At 39.7% G+C, this 23,062-nt stretch overlaps 1 protein-coding gene across 1 annotated transcript in view; it reads right to left on the reverse strand.

Moving 5' to 3' along the window:
- The window catches only part of ACSL1 (acyl-CoA synthetase long-chain family member 1), a 32,701-nt gene extending 13,370 nt beyond the window's left edge, over positions 1-19,331 (reverse strand). Inside the window, exons 1-10 of the mRNA XM_009277361.2 lie at positions 19,034-19,331; positions 12,320-12,434; positions 11,874-11,938; positions 10,476-10,577; positions 6,553-6,652; positions 6,207-6,385; positions 3,335-3,367; positions 3,103-3,154; positions 2,210-2,283; positions 1,077-1,154 (exon numbers count right to left, since the gene is read on the reverse strand). Coding sequence (XP_009275636.1) covers positions 1,077-1,154; positions 2,210-2,283; positions 3,103-3,154; positions 3,335-3,367; positions 6,207-6,385; positions 6,553-6,652; positions 10,476-10,577; positions 11,874-11,938; positions 12,320-12,434; positions 19,034-19,228 — 993 coding nt within the window. The 5' untranslated portion in view covers positions 19,229-19,331. The remainder of the gene's footprint in view (positions 1-1,076; positions 1,155-2,209; positions 2,284-3,102; positions 3,155-3,334; positions 3,368-6,206; positions 6,386-6,552; positions 6,653-10,475; positions 10,578-11,873; positions 11,939-12,319; positions 12,435-19,033) is intronic.
- Between the last annotated feature and the right edge of the window lie 3,731 nt (positions 19,332-23,062).

Here is a 23,062-nt window from a genome sequence, read left to right on the forward strand (position 1 = left end):
GGGGCGGGGGGGGGGGGTGGGGGGGGGGGGGAAGGTGCTGAAAGCCTAAGGGCACCTGTACACCTCAGTTTAGCTCTATTCCCAAATCTTCATTATGTACATATATACAGACACATAAGCATATATACATTTTTATTTATGTGTATATAGAGACGCTTTTTTGGTAGAAAGCTCAGGATTCCGAACTGAAATCACAGGACAATTTCTGGCTCCATTGTCTTTTCACACTTACACGGAGGCTGTTTATTTTCCTACATAAATTGGGACATGACTACCTTCAACATACATATTTGCAATCTCACCTAAGGGAGAGGTGTTAATTCAACTTCAGTAAGTACGGTAATTAAATAACCTGTGCCTCTACTGTATATATAATAAGTTTGAGGAAATTGCATCCTTTCAATAATGCATACCACCTAACTATAGGCTCAGAGGTCCTTAAGACTGCCAGTATTCAGACAACCTGAGCCCCCTCATCCTCAAAAATGAAGCCCCAGGTTTTGCCATATGGTAAAACAAGCTATCAGAGAGAACTTCAAAGTTTGTCATTAAATGTCATTAAGAGCCATTTTCATTTTCTGGAAGAGAACTCCACTGAAACAAAATCCCTCCCTTTTTATTGAAGTTTCTTGGAAGCAATGGCAAGTTTAACCAATGGCAAGTTTAACCAACTTAAAATTAGTTTTGTGTAAGCAAGCAGGATGCCACATTATAAAATAAATTTTTAAAGTTTGCAGACTAAAGAACAGCATGGACTTTTAATAGTGCACTGATTACATTAGAGGGAATTTCTAGGCAGTGTACATGTGCTAAGGGATTGTCTCCTGTTCTGGTAAACCAGTTTTTTTATTAACCCTAGCTCCAAGGTTAACGTTTGTATTTCAGCATGAAAACCAACTGTCTAGTATTCACTGAATATTGTTTATGGGATGTTGTTTTCCTGAACCTTACCTCAAGCTTTCATACACATGTGCAAGAGTCAAAAGGAATAGTGCGTATCAGTGGGATTCAAGAGACATGCATTCTGTAAGAAAAGCAAGCTTCCCAATAGTTCAGTACAACAAACAGATGCTTACCTCAACGATTCTCTCAAACATATGAGCCAAGGGCAGGAATGATATCAGAACGTCATCACAGGAAGGTATAAGTGCTTTCTGAAAGTGTTAGTAAGATTAAATTTAATTCTCATTGATTCTCTATTTTGCTTAAGTTAAACACAACAATGAAGTCTAGCATCTAATCTCTAGAGCAGAGCCCTCGCTTCAGTTTTGTTTGTAATGAGGCTGCATTGTCTTTCATTAAAAAATTACAGCAATGACTTCTAGCATGAGTAAACACACACTGCAGAAATGGTAATCTTTTAGAGTTGAGTATAGTGACCAGATTGTTACAACTTATCATTCATATGATTATGAATAGAAAAAAATTCCAAGAGAAACTGCAGAAGAGTTCCATTATACACATTGGGAGGGAGGGGGAACAAAAAAGGTTAAAGTAGTATGCCTTAGGGGTTTAAAAAAAAGATACACATTTTCATCTTAGATCAGCAAGTCTGCTTATCCAATTTACCATAAGGTTGATATCAAAAGTACCTTACATGATCTAATTGTCTGACTAGTTGCTTAATTTAAAAACAATTCTATATGCAGAGTACTTGACAAAATAATTAGAATTGTATTTTTAATTACATCTGTATGTGTTAGAATTTAGAACCATCTTCTCAGCTAGCCTGCAGATGAACTTTAGTAGTCTACTGTAAACAAAAAGTTAATACTGTATCAAATAAAAATCGAGTTACGCTTCTTGCTCATTTATGCATGGGCTTTAATTATTTTGGGGGGGTTAAAATACGTTATAGCTTCTCCCATCCTTAGTGGAAAAGGTTAGCCTCTACACAAACCCTCTGATACAGAGCTTGCACTAATGACAACACTATAAGCCCACGGCAGAATGTAATGTAGATCCACATCAGGATCTTTATAACATTTTGCTCAGGTAAGACCAAATTGTAAGCGTCAGGTTCTTGGCCCTGACAGAAGAAACCAGTAAACATTGACTTCTGACCTAGCGTGGGCAGAGTGCTGTCAAGTTACATTTTCACTTGGATCTTACTAAAAGTTAAGACCAAAGTTATGAGATTTCAATGTTTGTTTTACTCCTGAGATTCTTCCCTTCATGCAAATCCACAACATTAACCTTTGTGGTTTACCTCTGTAGATTTCACAAAAGCTGAAGCATTGCTGACTATGTTTTGATGAGTGATCATAGCTCCTTTGGGGTTTCCTAAGGAGGAAGCACATCAGGATGCAACTGTGAAATTTTTAGATCCTTTAAGTTACCAAGCAGTGGTAAAACTAATCTAATAGCATTTCAATCAATCAGTCCCTTCTTCGATACTAATACCTTTCTTTGTATATCAATTAAACAAAGGCAGAGAGCTTGCTAACACACTTTCAAGAATAGCTGATAACAGTTAAGTATAAGTTTGTGTTGAAATCCTCAAATTTCATAAGGAGAGCAAATCTGTAAGAAATTGTCATGTTTCTTGGATAAGCTTCTCATTTAAAATTCAACACTTCTGTGAAGATGCAGCTATCAAACCCAGACTAATTTCTGTTCTCCCATCTACTTTAAAAGTGTAGCTTGTCGTTGTACTCTTCCCTTTTGCTCCCTGCCAGTGTTGGATATTAACTTACAGGTGTCAAAAGCATGTGACATCTAGACAGTAGTTTTTCTGTTTTTGTCTTACAGCAAGGTTGCATACAGCTAAGGAACAAGTTTTACTAATACAGTACAAAAAAGACTACGGAAGAATTGAAAGTCTGAAGTCTGATGCAGAGTCCTTATTATAATGGAAATACAGGTTCAGTACTTATTTCCAAGCCCAAAAATGTAACACCTCCACCCCCCAATACTGCAACTCTGTATTGATCAATGGGGAGAAAAAAAATAATCAAAGGGAGCCTTACCATAAAACTTCCCCAGCTACTACTTGCCAAAAAGATGCAGCAGCAGGGGAGAGTCTTGAAAAAAGTAGGAGGGCTTCTGAATTAATTTTGCACATACAGGATAATACATTCTGCATAATGTAATGAGGTGTACCTGTTGTTCCACTGGTGAAACAGATGACTGCTAGATCTTCTGGCTTTGGAGGCTATGAGAGTTAAGAAAGTATTAGTATGGTTAAGATAGCAAGGAAAAAGATTTTCTTGGACAAAACGTTGAAATACTAGTGTTACTTTTGAGCTATGGGAGATAGGGAGATTTGCTAGTTTGATCTACAGAATGCTATCCCAGCTTCAGACTAAGTAACTTGAGCTAATTTCATACTTACAATAGGTTTTTGCCTGTGTGCTCTTCCCAGCTCCTACAGAAAGGAGAGAAAGAGGAGGGAGACAGTTTAGACATGAGCGGGTAACTTTTTTTGCTTTAAATTTACCAGATAAACATTACCAACTATCATAATATTCCATTATTTAGACTGTCTGTTAAGGCATTTTAACTTATAAAAGGGTAAAAAAGGCTTTAAAAGATGTTTTAAAGATATATAGAATAACTACCACGTTCTACAAATACAAAAGTGATAGCTAATTTAAGACTCAGGTTTTTGTTTCCCCCCAGCTAGTAAACCAGAAGTCACTCACTAGAGAAGTTCAAGGTTAAGCAGTGTTATGACACACCGCAGCAGGCAATCAATCCTATACCTCATGCAGAGCACCTGTGCCACTGACAACCATTGAATAGATGAAGCAAGATTCACCTCAGTAAGCACCTTGCACCAACATTGCTGTTTGTGAGAAGGAAGACCGAGTTTCCCCATGAAGGGTCATTGGTGGTTTGTACCCCTTCTATACTGAAGAGCGGAGAGCACAAGATTCTCTCCTCCAGAACCTCTTCTGCTTCCCTCTCCCTCCTTATGATTATTCAGGCCTGACCATTAATGATGCCATAGTTCTTTAGGCAGAAGAGAATGGATACCAAGAAGATCCTTTTATCATCAAGGATATAGTGATTAAGGGGAAGGATTTCAAAGCTGATGTTCAATGTCTATGAGCTTTAAAGTTTCAAATCAAGACTTATTACTGTTGTGCCTATTTAAGACTAGGAACAATACTAGTTTAAGGACTTACGCAAATTAAAATGGACCTTTTGTTAAGTATAGCTTTGGAAGCACCCTTTAAGGGCAGACACATCATCTTCACCATTGCCTTTACATTCCAAGTACACAACAGCACTATGCATTCCTTTACTAGCCCTAGACTTCCTTTAGTATGATGTACCTCTTAGATTACCCAAAGAGATTTAAGAAAAAAAGGAATGTCCAGAAACACAGTTAACATTCCCATACCTGTAAGTTTGCCCCTTTGAAATAGTGCCATTATGCAAAAGTCTGCCACTATGACAACGCAGCTGTCTGCTCAAAACAACAGCATCTGCTGTCAAGTACCACCAGGAGCTCAATACTTCCCTACAGCCTGTTTTGAGCAAGATCTGGTATTTACTGAATATATGGCTAAGATCTCCACACACTTCTTGAGATTTCCCAGAACAGGACTCTAACATCTCCTCCTATTGAAAAGCCATTTATTCACAGCTACTCAGCTCTAAGTAAACACAGCATACATACAGATATTAGGCATCAGAAACCATGCTTATGGCATCTGGGAGATACACAGAGGAACCGGTAACATAACGTATAAAGCACAGCTGAGCAATAAACTCAAGCCAGAAATCCAGAAAGCAAGTACTTAAAGCTAGAAATAGTCGTTCTATTCTAATCTAAGCTTCTAAATAGTTCAAGCTGCCTTTCAGGAGACACTAAAAACCTCTACCTCTTAAAAAAAAAAGTGACAAAACTTATTCCTGCTCACCAAAACACTATTATAAATATTTAAGTTTGCCTAACTTCTAAGATTTAGACAAGAGGCTCTTGGAGCACCTATTGCTGCATTAATACAAACATCAAGCAGTATTGTCAAGTAAGAGCTACGAAGTACTAGTGGAAGTCACTACTTAAGCATCTAAACTTCTAACTTAAAGATAACATTCACCCCCTGGGTTTTTTTTTTTCTGTAGCTAGAAGATCCAGTGGAAAGCATCTTCCTCTGCCAAAAACTGCAGTGCAACTCAAGGAAAGAAGCTGATTTTAGTGGCCCAACTGCAAGTTGGTACAATCTTTTTCCAAGTTTAACCCAACCCTTTTGCCAGTGAGCTACAGCACTGCTTAAGTCACTTATGCTGCATAATGTTTTTAGCCCCATTTCAACCTGTCAGTCTTGCTGAGGCTAGTTAACTACAATACAGTTAAATCATCTTTTAAAAGACACATTGGCATTTTTGTATCTTTACCAGGAGGTGGCCCTGTTAACATAGCAGTTAAGACTCCTGTGAAAACAAGTTCAGTGAAATGAAGTATTTCACACTAACACCTGCGCAAGACAAGCATGCTTATTTGGAGATACTCAAGTCCTAATGAGCCAAGCCTTCACCAGAACTCCAGCTGGAACCAGGCTAAACCCGGTTTCATAATCTCACAGTAAAGGTGTACTTTATGCAATTTGGTCCTGGGACAGCATTCTCCAAATAATGAGTGAAGTTATGAAATACACTTGCATAAGAGATCTATGCAGACAAAACTACAAGCAAAACCAAGGCTTGAACGTTAGGTGGCTAAACAAAATGGTTTCTACTTCCAAAACCTGTATGTTTGGAAGTCATTCCCCTACATTACCATAAGCTTACCCTGGAACAGTTTACTGCTGTTTTCCTCCTCCCCCAGAAAATATTTTGTGGATTCAGTGCACAGGGGAAGATGCTATTTTTCACAAGACCAAAACCCACACAGGCTCTTTTTGAAATAAGTATTTCTGAAGTATTAGTCACAGTATCTAATTACCATGTTACTGCTTCACATGGGCAAGCCTTAACACTCAGATCTGATATTCAGTCTGGACTATGTTAACAAGCTTTCATTCTGTCATCTTGGCATATACACTTTTACATTTTGAGCATTGTGAAATACTATTAGCAAGTTGTTTTCCTTCTATTTTTTTTTGTGTGTAAACTTCAATCCAAGAGATAGTTAAGTATTTTGAAACTAATCCACCACATTTTGTTCACAGTCCTAAAATTTGTTCAACAGACACTGTCTTATTCCTCCACAAGTAAATGGGATGAAAGCAGTAAAGTAAGTTAAGCATGCTTACCTCTAACTCTCTCATGCTGAAGACTTCCACCCCACACTTTTTGCCACGTTCCACAAGATCCATGCCAAAAGACTCCATGATAACAATGGTGTTGAGTATTGGAGTTTCCCCCTTTTCCACATTGGTTAGCAGAAGTTTGGCCTTGTCAGGTTTGTCACAGAAAACCAATGACAAGTCAGCTGATGAAAGAGAACGACATTATCAATATGACAAGTTGAGTTTAGACTAGATCCATACATATTTCAGAACATGGTAATGGAAGACTCTTCTGAAGAAGGCTATAGTTCTGCCCTCAGTCAGCTCTGCCATCATACATTCAGTTGCTGAACTACTGAAAGTGTCCTACCTTTGTTCACAATGTACGTAATTGCTTCAGTTCCCAGTGTATCATAGAGTGGCACCACCACCATGGAGAATGCATAGCATCCCTGTTCAATGATAACCCACTGCACAAAGAGAGATGCAAGTCACTATGTGTTTGCTTATTGTAACAGACCTCCAAGAAAGACTCATATTTGGATTCTAACAAGGAAACTAATACGACAGAGCTCATTTGGACAAGTCTTTAAAAAAAAAGTGGCAGTTTTTATCATTTGTTTACTTTGAAAACCTACTACATTTTTATCTGTGGAAGGAGGAAAGAAAAAAATAAGCAATAAGGAGCTATGGGAAACAATCCAATAAAATTCAACTCTGCCCCTAAGAATAGTTTTAAGCACTTTTGAAAAGGTTAACATTAACTGTCTCCTTAGTTTACCTCTTAACAGAAAGAGACTTTGAGTAAGAGTACAGTATTTTTTTTCTTGGTTTTAGGTTATTGAGGTAGCCAAAGCTTTCAATATTCTATATTACCATGGTACATGAATCAGTGAAGGACTTGCTCATGTCTTGACACACATTAATTATATATACACACAGTATTCTTACCTCTGCATTATCTGCATCTCATTTGAATGCCAGACATGCAACATATGCAGTTAAACTATAAGTCCTTTCGAAAGCCAGCCCCAGAAAGTTTTTCAGCATTTCAAGACTAACCATTCTTCTTTAAAGGAATCTAATCTGAAGACTTCTATAAAAAATGCAATTACATCCCTGCAAGCCACAATAAGAAGGATTTACCTGCTAACAAGTCCAGTACTTAATAAACGTAATGGCTATTGCAGCCTTAATGGGTGTGATGCAAGCTGACAATGCTTTACAGCAAGCCTGATTTCATCCAAAGTACCATCAAGGTAAAATAGTCATGCAATTCTTTTTCCAGACAGTAGCTATTGGTATAGTTTTTAAACAGCTAGCTACACCAAAATACAGGGTAGCATGCGACTCCTGAAATGGGAGCCTCCGGACACATGAAGAGGCCAGTGAAACTGGAACATTTCAGTTTTTCCCATCAAAGAAGAGTGACAAAAATTCTCAGATGCAGTACCTTTAGTCAGTTCCAGTTACAGGAACAAAACAACATGCATCTTAAAGTTATCAGAACTTGCAATTCAACAAGGATTGCATTAACAAGGGCGCTTGTTTCCCTTCCCCACCCCCAAACTTTGTCACACTTTCCAGTGTTTTTGCAGGACACTAGCCAGTTACCTCACCCCTGTATGATGACAAGTTTAAAAATCATTCAGCTCGTTATTCCATATAATATCTAATATAGAGGCTATGTTAACAAAGTTGCTAAATCTCAGTTTTATGAACTGTTTACTTTAGGAAACTTGCCTGTAAGAAGTTCTCTACTGATTGAGACAGCCTTAAATGCAGGGAATTTTTCTGAAAGCATTTACACAATAGGTAAGTTGTACACCTCTTGTCCAAAGAGACTTCTTATAAAACTAGTACAAGGCCAGCTAACAGGTAACTAGACCTTCATGCAGACATTAGATATACTGACAAGTCTAAGCAGGCACACCTATATCAGCCATGAAAGGGTCCACTGAATATTTCTTCCTAGATAGCATCCACCTGTACATGTAACAAGGGGGCAGCTGTATTGTTGTTCAGCAGCCTGAAGTTCAGTAGTTATTTTAGTAGGGTGGTGCTCTACTACAGTAGACTTCAGAAGCTGCACACAGTGATAACACTTGCTGTTGCAGCCTCCAACAACTCTTGCACACCATCATTCTCAATACAACCACCAGCATCTTTATTTTCTGGACTACCAAGACATTTTTCTTCCATATTAGCTTCTAAAGTTAGGAATATTTAAATACAAATATTAAGCCTTGACACTTGAGTTCTCTCTCAAAGCTCAAGCAAGCAACTAGTATGAATACAGACAGCAGTCTGAAAGTTTCAATTTGTTTTCTGCCATGGCTCTGATCTGCTATTAAGGGACACTGTATATTTCACTGTCCTGTTTTCTCAATCCTAAACACAACTTCCTTGCTTGCAGAAGAGATCATCTGTTGTCCAGTTACTCAAAGAGAAAGTAATATTTTTATTTAGAAATCCAAGTTAGGTTTTTTTAGTGAACATTTAAGCAAGTAACATGCTAGGATTTTCCCCATCAGGGGACTTCCCCAGCACTTGTTCCCTGAACTGACAAATGTGAATCGTGTCACACAAAAAAACTTCACATAATCTCCTGTCTGGATTAGTGATTATGTTGGAGATGTCACAACACCTATCCAGCAGTTTTCAGCAGGCAAAATCCCAGATTTAAAATTGCTGGTTTAAACAAGTCTTTCCAGCTCATTCCTGACCCAACTCAAAGCCTGCTGGAGCGATGCAACTCAAGCACATTTTGTCTCTGTGATCCAAGAGCAGACCACACTACCGTGCTCTCCTTCAGAAAAATCCACTGACCCAGCAGTCAAAGACTTTGCACCCAAAGCTCTATAGAGAAACAGTTCAAACTGGCACAACACTAACATCTGCCCCCCCCCCCCCTTTTTTTTTACTTCCAGTTCATGATGTTATAAGCACAGGAGGCTGAACTGAAGAGTCTGTAACACCATGTCATTTAACAGCTTCCTAGTTGGAGACATCCCAGCCTCTTTTATTACAGAAAAAACTGTAGCTGTAGAATTCCAGCAGGAAAATCCAAACAGCAAACTACTGCAGATTTAACGTCTGGAAAAAATATTGGGTTTTCTTCCTTCATCTGTACAAGGCTAGAGTTAGGGGGTTTTTTTGTGGTGTGGGTTGGAGAGGAGGAAGGGAGTCAAGGTCACTTGTCACACAGCTTGCTTTAATGACGGCAGGGAAGGCTCAGTGACAAACTGAAATCAGAAGAGATCCAACAGCAAGCTGTTGTCCAGCATGACCAAGACACTGATACAACTTCTAACCCTGTCAACACTGTAGATGGCTCTAGATAACGGCATCCATCTGGGAGTGTTTAATCAAGAGGGACAATATATTTGACAAGACTTAAGAACCAGTCTCCTGTCTTAATACAGGTTTGGATTGAACTAGCTTAATGCAGCAAGTACCAGCTCAAGCTACTTTAATAAACAAGTCTAGAGAATAAATATTTACTGAATACTTCATAATATTTTTGGAAACAGCAATCTAGACCCACTTCTGGGTTAAAATGGATAGATACTAACTAATCAATCTAATATCCCTGTAGTTGTCTCAGGTTTGTAACATCATTTTGCTTTGACAGGTGATGATCTTTAATTATATCACTTCTTTAATCTTTCTGCCCCTTTATTAAATTGCAATTAATTTTGAATTTTTGCCTTCATCAGCAGTTCTCCCTCCCAGAATCTTTGTGCCCAGGGCCTCTGGCAGAGATAGAACTATCACCTTTAGCCATCTTCTATTGGTCCAAATATTTAATCACTAAGTGTTTCTTTGAGTTTTGAAGGGTTTAAACACCTCCTTGTGACTTCCAACCACTTTCAATTACATTGTACTCCAATGTCACTTTTCAAGAGAAAGCAAATGGTGATTACATTCACCAAGTACAGCATTAGCTTCCCATTAAACAGCCCTCCTCTACAAACTGGAAAGATGAGAAGAGAATGAGTTAAGTTCTTCTGGATTCCGCAATTTTCTTCCGGCTCTCCAGCCTTCTGCATTCAGCTCTGGGAGCAAAAAACCAATATAAGACGCTAACAGTTGTGTCAATTATCAGTTTTGGTTCTTAGCTAAAGATGCCACGTCTATGGCTTGTGGGTCCACAATGTCAGCCTTCATTTCCTAACGCCAAATGGTCTCTTAGTAGGGAAGCTCAGTACACTGCCAAAAAGCAACAGGTACAGGAGTGGGACACTTCAGTAACAGCTAGACGACCAATGCACACACTGTCAATTAAATTACCTCAGGTCTGTTTTGTGAAAAGATTCCTACATATTGAACGTGAGATGGTTTGAAGCCTCGGTGGAGTAATGCAGAGCCCACATACTCAGCTCTGTCTGAAACCTGGAGGGGCAAAAAAAAAAATAGAGAAGACAAAAATTGAGAGCAACTTCATCAATATACACCCCTCAACATTATTTTACCTTAAGTCCTACAAAAAGAAGGCCAGTAATTGGTATGAAGTAGAAGTTTCCTAGGCTATTTTGGATGTCCTCTGTGACTTTGATAACCTAAACATTGCAGTGCCATTACACTGCGCTGATCGTAGATACTACACTTGCACTCCATATGCAGCAAAAGAGACAATCCAGTTGGACTTTAAAGTGTTAAGTGTAAGTTCAAATGTTAAGCTCACATACACAGAAAAGGCTGTTTTGTTGTATCTGTATTAAACCGCAGAAGTGACCCTGGAATGATTCAGCATTGTATTTCTGCTCAATCACAAGCACTACATATGCCATCCTTCTGCTTCATTCAGTGCCTATGGGAATAGCATTTCTCCCTTCAAAAAGTGGGAGAATAAGAGGCAAAACCCAGCTAGTTCTACAAACGAAGCTTGGGAAGGCAGTTTTCTAAATTCTTTCCATATAGCACATGACCTGAATCCATGTTAGTCACATGACTCAAACAGAAGAGCTTCAAAGAGAGGTTGCATCTAACAAGTGCCCAGCAAAATCACCTTGGAAAAAAGTGAGGTCTGCTACATACAAAAGGTGTTTAATGACCTTAACAGCATGCAATAGGCAAGGTTTATGCAAATTTGAAGACAATAACTGATTAAATCAGGAACCAGCTAAAAGCACACAGCTGTTAAAGATTTCCATAAAGATATTTTTAGCAATCATGAAGGAGCATGCTACTAGTTAGAAGCATATCTGTTAACACCCTATACAACAATCATTCAGCACTATGGAGACAAGTTGTCAAGAAGCACAAGTAACATCTGTAGGTAGGACTCTTCCTAGTGTAAAATGAGCCTCTCAGAAGCAAGCACCTAAAGTAGTAGCAGTCTGAGTCCCTGAATACTGCTTCAGAGCTGCAGCCCTTCAAAGGCAGCATCCAAGTTCTAAACAATTCAGCAATGAGACGCTAAAAGCTGCCAAGATAACCCAAAAAAATTCTGAAATAAAACTTAATAAACCAAGTGCAGGAGATACTCTTCTTTTCTCCCCCTTGCACATATTTGAGGCTGTTCCTTTAAGACACTCTAATAGGAACTAGAGCCTTTCTGCAATATTCTGCTACTACTTCAAAACATCTACAAATAATTAAGATTTGTTATATCACATTACTGGATGTTGTCTCAACGGTCTCAGCAAGCAAAAGCAGGTCTAGCACTCAGTTAGAAATACTACTTACCTCTTTATAAGAGATCCACTCATATGGCTGGTTTGGTTTTCTAACACCTAGACATGGACCATTATCTAAAAATGATAATCAAAAGTTACTCAAAATTTAACCCCCGATTCCTCTGTCCTGACACCATACTAACTACACTCTTGGTGTTAAGCCTTCAGAAGACAAACTTTTTTTTTTTTTTTTTAAGAGGAGGGCAGGGAAGGAAGCTGGGGAAGGACACAAAGGCAACGAGGTTGGTTTAGGCTAAGGAACACAGCACTGACTTTATTCACACAACTCTGCTTTACAAGAGGTCACAGTTAAATTTGCCTTCCAGAAAGCTCACATCCAATACATTTATCACATTGCTAGGTAGACATCCTCTAGCCCCAACTGCACTGCAAAAGAGCCCAGACCTTTAGTCCTTGACATATTGTTGAAAAAATTATCTTTAATTTTAGACTTACTTGATACTTGCACACCCCTTTGGAAGATATCATAAGCTGTTCTCACATCATCGTAGTAGTAAATCAACAATTCATCACTGTTAAGAAGAGAGGACCTTCGAGCATGCTCACCACCCTAAGAAAACCAATTAGAAAGGTTAGACACACTTGTTAGTTATAAATGAACAGGAATTTCCCGAAGGAATAAAACCACCTCATCCATTAAGTTTTGTTATGAGTCTTGGTAAGTTCTGCTTGAGAGAACTGCGGTTCTTTTCACCACCAGGGGAGAGAGAGATCTGCAAGGTTTCCCAGGATATTGTTTAAAGAGTCAGACTGCTCCCTGCATTACTAAAAACCTGTCAGGCAAAAATCTTATTCCTCAGCTACCTATGATAGCACAGACCAAATGAGAACTGCAAAATGCCCTTTGACACTCCTTACTAGACAGAGGGTTTTCCTTAGGAAGTGTTTGACTATTATTGCAGTATATAACATGATTAATTCCATCAAACTTTCTAAATCACTCCAGACTCAGAGCTCTCTAGATACAATATTAATGCCGAGATCCTAATCTACTTTTCTAATTAAGATTACAAAACATAGTCACACTTCAAACTGTGGTTTCAAAACCTAAATGATTTTAAGGGTGGTCAACAACACCTTAAACAAGTGTTCTCATAAGTAAAATACTCTGTACCAGATAAAAATTGAGTCCTTTAATCCAATTTAAAGTTCCATCTTACAAAAAAGGTTTCTTCCTAATCTAGTTAGAGGCAGTCAAGACAATACTACCTTGAGGATTAAAATCACCGTTTTTCAGCAGGTGAACATTTACATAGGCTACAATTGGAAGTCAATACAAGAATTTAATAGTTCATAGTTTTAACATGGCCTTTTTTAGAGTGACTGATTAAATAATCTCATTTTATATCAATTAAGTTTCACAAATTGCAGTTATGCAAGTACTATTGGGCCACATTTATTAGTCCTGCTATGATGACAGACACCTACAAGCAAGTTCTTCGCAGGAAGAGCCTAGCTGGTTAAACAGAAGGTCTTGGGCAAACATTGCATAAGATTGTGTCTCTATCAGTGGTTGTAGTCAACTCCTGGCTCTTTCAGAGTCAAATCCTGGACTAACTAAATCTGTGCCTGAATTGTGCCGTCATCCACAATGTCAAAAACCTATTCATAGGCTCTTCCCGACCATTGGTTTATTTTCCTGTTTTCAAAGTACCCTGGCAGTCCAGAGAGCATCTGTTCATGTATAAGCTAGATAAACACAGGTTTATCCACAGAAGATGTCATATTACCCATGTCCACAGAAAGCAGTTAGCACATTAAAGGCACATCAGAGAGGAAAAAGATATTTTAACACTAGAACAAGTTAGACTTGTTTTAGCAAAGCACTATGCGTAATGCAGTGCTTGCCACTCCTTTGACAGTAAGCAGAAACTTACACTGTGAACATGACCCAGAACAAGTTAATGACTGGCTTACCTCTAAAAATTGGTAACATTAGAAATTCAAGAGCATACTTGCACTCAGACCAACATCTACTCCATAGGAAATGAACAGATCACTAGTACATGTCTCTGCCAGGAAAGCAAAGCAAGACTGCTTGCTTTATTGTGCTGGTTTCACAGAACTTGGATAACCAAGGTCAGCTTCTAGATTTTCCCAGTTCTACCACTGCTGGCTAACCTGAGGAAGATCACACAACGTAGTTTGTAACCACAATCATAGGTAATGTCAACAAGTGCAATGCATCAGTACCATGTTTGATGTGCTACAATTCCTGTACCAGGTGAAATACCATATCCTAAGCCATTCCTTGGCAACAGTCAAGAAATACTTGTTTTCTCCTCATCTGAGCTACTACTGTTTTGTTTACATGCCCTATTAGTCAGCACCACAAAAGCAGTTTTTGCAGGACCTGAGGCACTAACCAAATTTGAGGATGAGACTTCATCAGACAGACAGCACACTGCTTAGATAGAAAACTGACTGCACCGTCCTTCTGAAAAAACAGAAGCTCTATAACAGACTACTATTGAAAAGACCCCATCAGTTCTCATGAGTTTTCAGTAAAGGGAAACATAACCAACTTATGGGAAAAAGAATAAAGTAAGCAGAACCAAAGTAAAGTGAAATTAACTGAATTTTCAACAGCCCTAGAGTAAGAGTTTTGCAGAAAAACACCTAGGTCCTTGTGTGAAGGCCATCAGGAGTTCAATGTTATTCTTCATAGATGCAGTGAAATACACCTGGATATGCTGAAGATCATTTAGACCTTACCTTATGCTCCCAGTTTGAGCTCATCTACTAGGCAATATTATGGTATTGGTCTACACTTTACTTGAAAATAGTGGTTCTTGCTACTCTAAGAGCCTGTCCAAAGGGTCCTTATCCAGAATATTTGTGCACTATCAGGGACAGTTCTGTTTGCAGCAAACTTTTTGGAAAAAAAAAAAAAAAAAAAAAATCACTGGTCATTACAACCACCAAGCATCTGAATCTCAGGACTGGAATGTTTGACTGATTTCACACAAGTTATTTGAATGGGATGTAACAGATCTGTCCAGTACAAAGGTAAGCACTCAAAAGGGTTGTGAGTTTTACTAAAGTGTTATTGAGGAGCTAGGCAATAAAATCTTATTAATGCAAGAACAGCCTCTGGTTACTCACATAAGGCAGCCCTTGCAGCAGCTCAGGGAGTTGCAGGAAACTGACCCATTACACAGCAAGTGCTGGACATTAAGTAGAACCTTGGCATTTGTTCAGAACAGCAGCAGCTGAAGGAAACATTTATTCTACCACAGAGGCATATATATTACTGTATCAATGCCTATTTGGGTCACACAACGAGATAGCTGCTTTTGTTCCAGCCATGGGTTTGCTTCTTGTTGACACAGGCTGCTTAGGATTAGCAGTAGTGTCAAAACACACTGTTGGCTCCACCATGCCTCAGAAGCAAGAGACCCAATTTCCATTTTCCTGAAAGTACACCAGCAAGTGGTGCTTAGGTCACCAACATGCATATTCTGAGCAGCAAGAAGTATAAACTAGAGTTTTCAAACCAGCCGTGTAATTTTAAGCATGCTAATCCCTAGGTAAGCACACAACAGCTAAAATTGATCACTTAATAGGGAGGCAAGCACATGTCTAATCAAGTGATTTTTGAAAGACAAGGAAAGCTAGAGTTCTGGTAATGTATCAGGAGAATGCAAGTAAGTTTAAAAGTTTTCATGAGTTGAAAACCTCTCTCCATATTTGAATGTCTTTTCTTAAGGGAATAAAAAAGCCAGAGTCACAAAATCCAAACTCTTAATACTAGAAAACACTGACATCCTACTGTTTATTTATATGCTATCCTTCTACATGCTTTAGCAGAACTTGAGCCAAATAGAAGTATTTGGGTTTTTAAAACAAGGTTTAATATATTTGACAGCCATACACCTGCATGCAAATCAATAGCCAAAGTTGTTCAGCTATCAGTCACCAATGGAAAAAGCAATCTACAAGCACACAGATCCAGATGTGCCTACAATTACAGGCATTAAGGGTGCACAAGCTTTGCAAAACACAGGACTAATGCCCTATTTCTGTTAAGAATTTCAGTGCTACAGTAATGGCAATATAGTGCATGACTGAGTATAGCATGAGTCTCAGCAATGCAGTCTTACACTAGACAGACTTTATTTAGAATTACTCCTCATTAATCTTGTCTCCCCTCCTACAGACAAGAGATTCAAGTAGATCCTGGAAGATTCACTTATACCTCTGAGAAGTTCCCCTAAGAGAGATCAGGTTGGGAGCTCTGAAGACAAGAGGGTTTCTTTCAGTGAAGTGTAACTGTAGTATGCATACTTAAAGATCATACTCCCCATCTTTTAATTGTGGCATCTACTCTAGAAGAGCTGATACTTTCAGTAACTCTTTGTACCAATATTCAACTAAGTGTGCAATCTTTATGCTCATTCAGTGATGGTTAAAATGGGTCACTGGGTGCTGGCCTACCAAATCAAAGCTTTCCAGAGATGGGAAGTGACCTGGAACAGCAGTAAATAGGATCTTTTTCCTCTGATATAGAGTTACAAATATTTATTATCAGAACATGTAGAAACCCTACTCCAGTCACTGACTTCATTTAACTTTGTTAGAGGCCAAGGAAATAAGTCACAAATAAGAATTAAGCAGAAGCTTATTTAATGATAATAATTTTGAACTATAATGAACAGATGGATTAGATATTAAAACAGTAGAAAAGAGGAATTGCCTTCTGCCATGGTTTTTTTGGAGCACATTGCTTACTCCCTAGACCTTTTAATATTGTATTGCTTAGCCAGAAAAAAATAGTTAAGACATAATTTGAGAGCAGTATTTGATATTTTTCTTCTGTGGAAGTGACAATCTATCTTAACACCCGTATAAGAGAATGGAGTAAGTGACATGAAATTCTAAGCAAAATGTAGTGAGAAACTCCATCCCAAGCACTGTATTACACTCTTGTTACTGTTATAAAGTACCAATTCTAACAGACACTCGAAACTTGCTTCAAAACATACATTCTCATTTGATTACAGTTTGGTACAGTTTACAGCATTACATTAAGGGCTGTATCTGAACTGTCAATAAACAAAACTGACTAGATCTTGATCATTTCAACACGTTCTCAAAGTTTGAGCTCCTTTATCACTATGACATGCTAACAGCTGTTTTTCATTTCAGTTTTACTACAGTTCAGTCTTCCTATTAAAATGTATTTTCTGAAGAGGGAGTGAAAAATAATGCTGTTATACCTATTTTGCTCTGATCAGAGAGCTGATTTAACCAGTACAATATGGATCAATGATGCATTAAGTAGTTTAGTGACGTCTCATACTACCGAACAATGATTTCAATCACAGAACCCTGCAGTGCTGAGCAATTTAGCTTGAAGAGGTAAAGGCAGTGAACTGAGACTGCTGTCAAGAGTCTCAAGCAAATAAGCATTTGTCACTGGTTTTATGGCCAGTTAAGAGCCACTGTTACTACCATCTTCCAATGCAAAGCCCTCCAAATCCACTGAAGTCTATACTGACTAGTGAGGCTCTCCACAGCTGGAAAGCTTTCACTGCTAGTTTATTCCAGCCACCAAAACATGCTGCTCTACAAGACTATTCCACCCACTAAGTGGCTGCTGTCAGGACTGGGAAAGTTCACCAAGAAAAGTGAGATCTAACCTCTGGATCCCTCCTCTACACATGTTCCTTGAAAAGAGTGGTTTTGGCAATTATCACATTGCCAGAGCATATTTGTTTCCCGCTTTGTGTAATTCTAATAGCAGACCATTACTTGCTATAGTAATATGATGTGTCAGTAAGCTTACTGTATACCATACTGGGAAGAAGATTAGGAAAAAAGTGGTACTAAACTTTTGAATTGAGGGGCCAGCTAATGCTTCATTCTTCAATTTCAATATCATGAAACATTGCAAAGAAAGTGCCCAATTTGAGGCTATGACAGGAGTTTGCTTTGCTGAAGTTCATGAACGTCTACCCACTGTAAATTTCAAACTGCTCTGCCACATTTGTTTACATCAGTTTGTAGTCACATCTACTCTTAAGCACAAGAAGAAGCCATGTTAATTGCACTTGATACAGGACAACTGGATGCAGTCTATCCACACAGAAGAATGTGCTGTAAAGGGAGACTTCAGTTGCAAGTAAAGGGAGACTTCAGTTGCAAGTATATATAAAAAAATCTATAGTGGTAGTTTCTGACTATCAAGAGTAATGCAAGAAACTGGCAGCCTTACAGTCCTACATTTTGTATCTCTCTTGAAGATCACAACCTTTCAAAGCTGTCTCCTTCCTTCAAAAAAGGAAACACCTTGTCTACCCTGAAGAAATACAGAGGCACTCTTGAAAGAATGAAATAAGTGGTGAAAATCTTGATTCTGTAGTGAACAGGGAAATTGATACAACTGCTGCTCAGGAAACCCTGGCCATGTAATCAGTTGTCTGTATTTGCTTCTAAGCAACAGTTCCTCCCAGTCAGACTGTTTCCATATTTGACTTCACTATTAAAAAAACCCCACCACCTAACAGCAACTCTGCCTCTAAAAAGCATAAAACGAAAGCTAAGCTAGCATATCCAGAGTTTAGCAGGTGGTTGCTTTAATTTCAACTTACTTCATGGCTGGGATCTCTTGGCAGGACTAATACATCTTTCCACAGATCATTTGAGGACAGTTAGTACCCTCTTCATGCTTGTAACCTAATATAGAATGTCTCATCTGTCAGCTATTATAAACTAAATATTAGAACAGAAAAGTATTAGCCTAATCAGTACACACCAGCATACTCACTCTGACCCCAAGACCTAATTTAATAGGTCATCACCTAAGCACACATCCAGGAATTGAAAACTACACTGGGCCAATTCTAACATTTGCAAGTTTCCTCCCACCAGTCAGATCAGAAGCTCAGTTTTCTCAGCACAAAGTCTTTTTCTACCATGCTAGTTACCACCACGATGACCTCAACCCTCAAATTGGTTTTCAATTTCAGAAAGCCAAAAAAATGAGTTCAAGCCGTATTTCAGAAAAAAACCAAACATGCCCTGAAATGTATTCCCCTCCCACTGCAAGTTTAGGAACACTTATGTAAATCAGTGTTTGGTCTCTCTCAGTGCTGCCTTCAGGCTTCAAAATTCAGTGAAGGACAGCCTCCATTAAGTGACACTTACCTCTACTTCCACGGATTGCATTGCTAAATCACATGGTGGTTTTAGTGCTTTCGGTCTTGTTGCATACCAGTAGGTTGTGAGAGCTGCAAAAGCACCGAAGCCCATCAGCGTATTTGTTGGAAGGGTGCGCACATACTGTCTGACATCCCCAAGTTCTGGCATTCGTAGGTGTCTAAACAACTCATGTGCTTGCATTGCAGTTCAGTGCAGTTGTCCCGATGCTGAAATCTGTTGATATGAAATAAAGTTACACACAAATATTTGAAATCCCCTTTCGATTCACTGTTGTTGTAGGAGAGCAATGTATGCTTTGTCCAGCTAGCTTCCCACTGTCAAAGTAATTTGATCTGCCACTAGGCAGGCAATACCTTCAGACTTCAGTGCTGCAATTAATTAAGCAAGCAATTACTCATTCATACTCTAGAAAAACAGGTGGGGCTGACAGGAGGCAATTTCTGCAGGGTTTTAATAATGCTTTTAACAGACAGTGCATTTTAACAAATTTTTTTTTTTTTTTTTTTGAAGAACAGCATTTCACAGATGCTAAATATTTACTTGTAGAGTAGCTGTGCTATAAGACTGTTTAAACAGCAAGTGCCAAACAGGGAAGTCGGAGAGATGGAGGGCAGGGGTATAAGGCGTTAACTTGCCTGCATTAACCTAACAGAGAGCATCCTAATCCTATAGTAGCACAGCAGGATTTTTCATCTCTTAAGTCCATTAAATAAACTCACTCTCTTTTCTACTCTCCCTCCAGTCGTGCACAGAGAGCTCACTACAGCAAGCTGCCTTCACAGCTGATATCCTCCCATAGCTCCTCTATGCTAGCAAGCTTCCTATTTCTCCCAGCACCATGCCAGCAATTTATCTCTGGTCATGAGGCTGACTAAAGCAGCATCTAAGGAGGCCCAAGGCAGCAGCACACAGCAATATAATCAAGCACAGGAAGCACATTTGATTTGTCACGTTCACACAGAAGGAAGAGACGAAAGAGGCTGCTCCCCGCCAGCGCTCACTGCCATGGATATTCCACAGCAAGAACCGGCTGCGGAAAAAAGGGATTGCAGTCAGCTCAGCTGGTGCTCTCCTCTACAGCCAAGGTCTCCCGGGACGTTTGTCACATGCCAAACCCACCAGCTCCTGCCCACTAGGTGAGAGGTAAGCAGCAGGCGGCTGGCCTGCCCGGGGCCAATGGCAACCCGCACCCAGTCACCCCACCGCCCGCTGAAGGGCGCCTGCCCACCCGGCTGGCAGCAGCGCTCACAGGCGCCTGTCACCAGCTCAGCCTCCTGCCACCCAGCGACGGCTGACAACGGCCGCTGTCGGGGTGGGGGGGGAAGCAACTTGCTTGAAGAGCCGAGACGTATTTACTCAGATAATTTAGGTCCAGCCATTTCCTATGGACAATAAAATTAAACAAAGGACCTAAAGAATGTCAAAATGTGTGTCTAAATAGCTAGAACATACTGCGTAACAATACACCACTGCAGGATGGCAGCGTAGGAGACACTTAAATCCGAACAGGCTGAATTATATGCTTCTTAGTTTTTAAAACCAACCATACCAGGCTAAGATTTCATATTTCTACAGGAAAATCTCTAGTTTACAGTCTGCCCTTGACATCTTTACTGCTGCACTCAGTTATTCAGCCAGGCAACAGAAGAGTTGTCTAGCTCACAAAAAGTCTAACCAGTATTTGGACAAGGATTTGCTACAGACAGCAAAAAAGCCATGAAAATAGTTCAAAGGGCCCATGGTTTCACAATGTTAGCAGAAGGACAGGCTGAAGTCAGGTCACAGATGGGGGCAGCATCAGGATGGAATCAAGTTCCATCTCTGGAACCATCTCAGACCCACTGAGAGCTGCCCAGCCTGCAGGCACTGCCCATCCTCCCCCCCTTCCTTTGCTCTTATGGCATAGCGTCAGGGTACAGGACTTCATCACCAGATATGCAGTGCAGGGCCACTACAGAAATGCCTTTTGGTTATTTGCACTGTGATACGCAGCAGACTATACTCAAAATTCACAACACGTCAGGCTGTAGTAATGGAAGGTAGAGAAGAACTGACTAATAACAAGGAACCTCTTCATCTTCCCTTGGCATAAAAAAAAAAGATCAATTACTGACTTAATAGTTAGGATTACCATGCTGTTGCTTTTTATGCAACAAATCATGCTCATTAGCCATTGCAGGCATGAAAACTGCCTCTTAAGGTTTAATACACACAGATGAACAGTAAGAATAAAAAGTCATTCCAACAAGGAAGTCTCAGCTTGCAAGTTAATTTTGGGTATATCACAGATACCATGTTATGAAACTAGAAAAAGGGGGCTATAATGTATGCAAGGGCTAAGAGCAAGCTTAGCTCTTTCCTCCTCGAGCCCCACAATAAGCACCTTTGACTTTTAAAACAGATACTGCTTTCCTCTCTGCATTAGTCATGTGTCCTACACACACACACTATATGATTTAGGAATGCAATGTAATTAGAGTTACTCTTTCAAAAGGCTGTGGTGCCATTAGAGCTAACTAGAACTGAAGTAAACAGTTCACGAGTCCCATTGTAGTCAAGGAGCTGCTATGATTTCAGCCTAGGTGAAGGAAAAAAAAAAAAAAAAAGATGCACACCACTACTTTTCATTTTCTTGACCAGTAGTCTGTAGAGCAGCCTGTAACATAAAACCTTTCTTGAGCAGTTATACTGCAAGTTATCAGTTATGTAATAACACATTTTACTGCTTAGGTTTATATTGAGGGATGACATTTTTATTACACCTTCTGCCTCATCAGCACAAAAACAAGGTTAGGACAGAGTTTTCCGCAAGACTAAGGAATTACTAGCTTTAGCACTATCTGCTAAGTCATATCAACTCTTGTTTTCTGTATTTAAGACAAAGCCAGATGCAACAGGGAGAATAAAATCCACATTCTTAACATATGCATCCAAATACGCCCCATCAAAAAAAGGAGGTTTCAATGCCTCTCAGCCTTCTTTGATCCATCTCAGTATTTACTTGGTTCATACTCCAATCCCATCAGACACCCAGGGTCTTTACCGTGACCAAGGAGAGCAGTTTAGAGCCTTTAGATTGATACAAAGATCTTGCCAGCGGAGCTAGGATCTGGCTTTCAGTCCTTTTCCTCAAGGAGGGACCCAGCTAAGTCTGCTCACTCAAAACAAGCAAAAAAGCCGTGCTCTCTTCACAAACTCAGGTCCTGCAATTGCTTCTCATCCAGACAGGATCTGGACCACAAGGAACAGACTCACAAACTCAGCCCCAGTGCGAGACAGGGCATAGCAAATAATCGGAAGTCACAGCTGGAGACCCAAAGGAAGAAGGATCCTGGATAAGAGAAGTACCAGTCTGTGATACTCAGGTTGCTACATGTAGCAAAAAACTTGGAGCAGAATGGACAACATTTGAGGTCAAAAGCAGTTCTTCCTCAATGCAACCAGTAGACCTTGGTTTGTTTGTAAGTTTAGAAACGATACCAGACTGATATGGGAAAGTGGTTTTAGTAACAGGGCAAAACTACCTGTCCTGGCCACCCCCACAGAAACAGCAGTTCCCAAAACCCAGCCCATGAAAGCATCCCTCTGAACTCATGGTATCAATTCAATTAAGGAGTTCTGTATGGCTCAGACAAAGCCAGCTCTCTCTGCTCACACACACCCCGCAGCACCCAAGACTCATTCTTTACAGCATAGCCAGTATCTCAAGGCAACGACCCAAGTTGGCAGGACTCCACCGTTCTTTGCTGCTCCTACTCTCAGTGTACAATGGGCTGTTTACAGCAGGCAGCAGCCTGCCTATTGTCTATCCATAGCCAGACATCGTTCGAGTGCAACGGAAGAGAACAGGAGAGCAGCCGTCAGCTTCTGTATTGCCAAGAAAACAACCCCAAGAACCAACGGCCTCTCTTCCTCTCTATCCTAATATTTAGATGAACAGCACACTAGCACTGCAGTGGCCTGCCATAAAGGCAGGTCCACCACATTGTGTAAAAGAAGTGGCTGGGGGGGGGT

Source organism: Aptenodytes forsteri, unplaced genomic scaffold (genome assembly GCF_000699145.1).
Source record: "Aptenodytes forsteri isolate BGI_AS27 unplaced genomic scaffold, ASM69914v1 Scaffold65, whole genome shotgun sequence".
In the NCBI taxonomy this organism is placed as follows: domain Eukaryota; kingdom Metazoa; phylum Chordata; class Aves; order Sphenisciformes; family Spheniscidae; genus Aptenodytes; species Aptenodytes forsteri.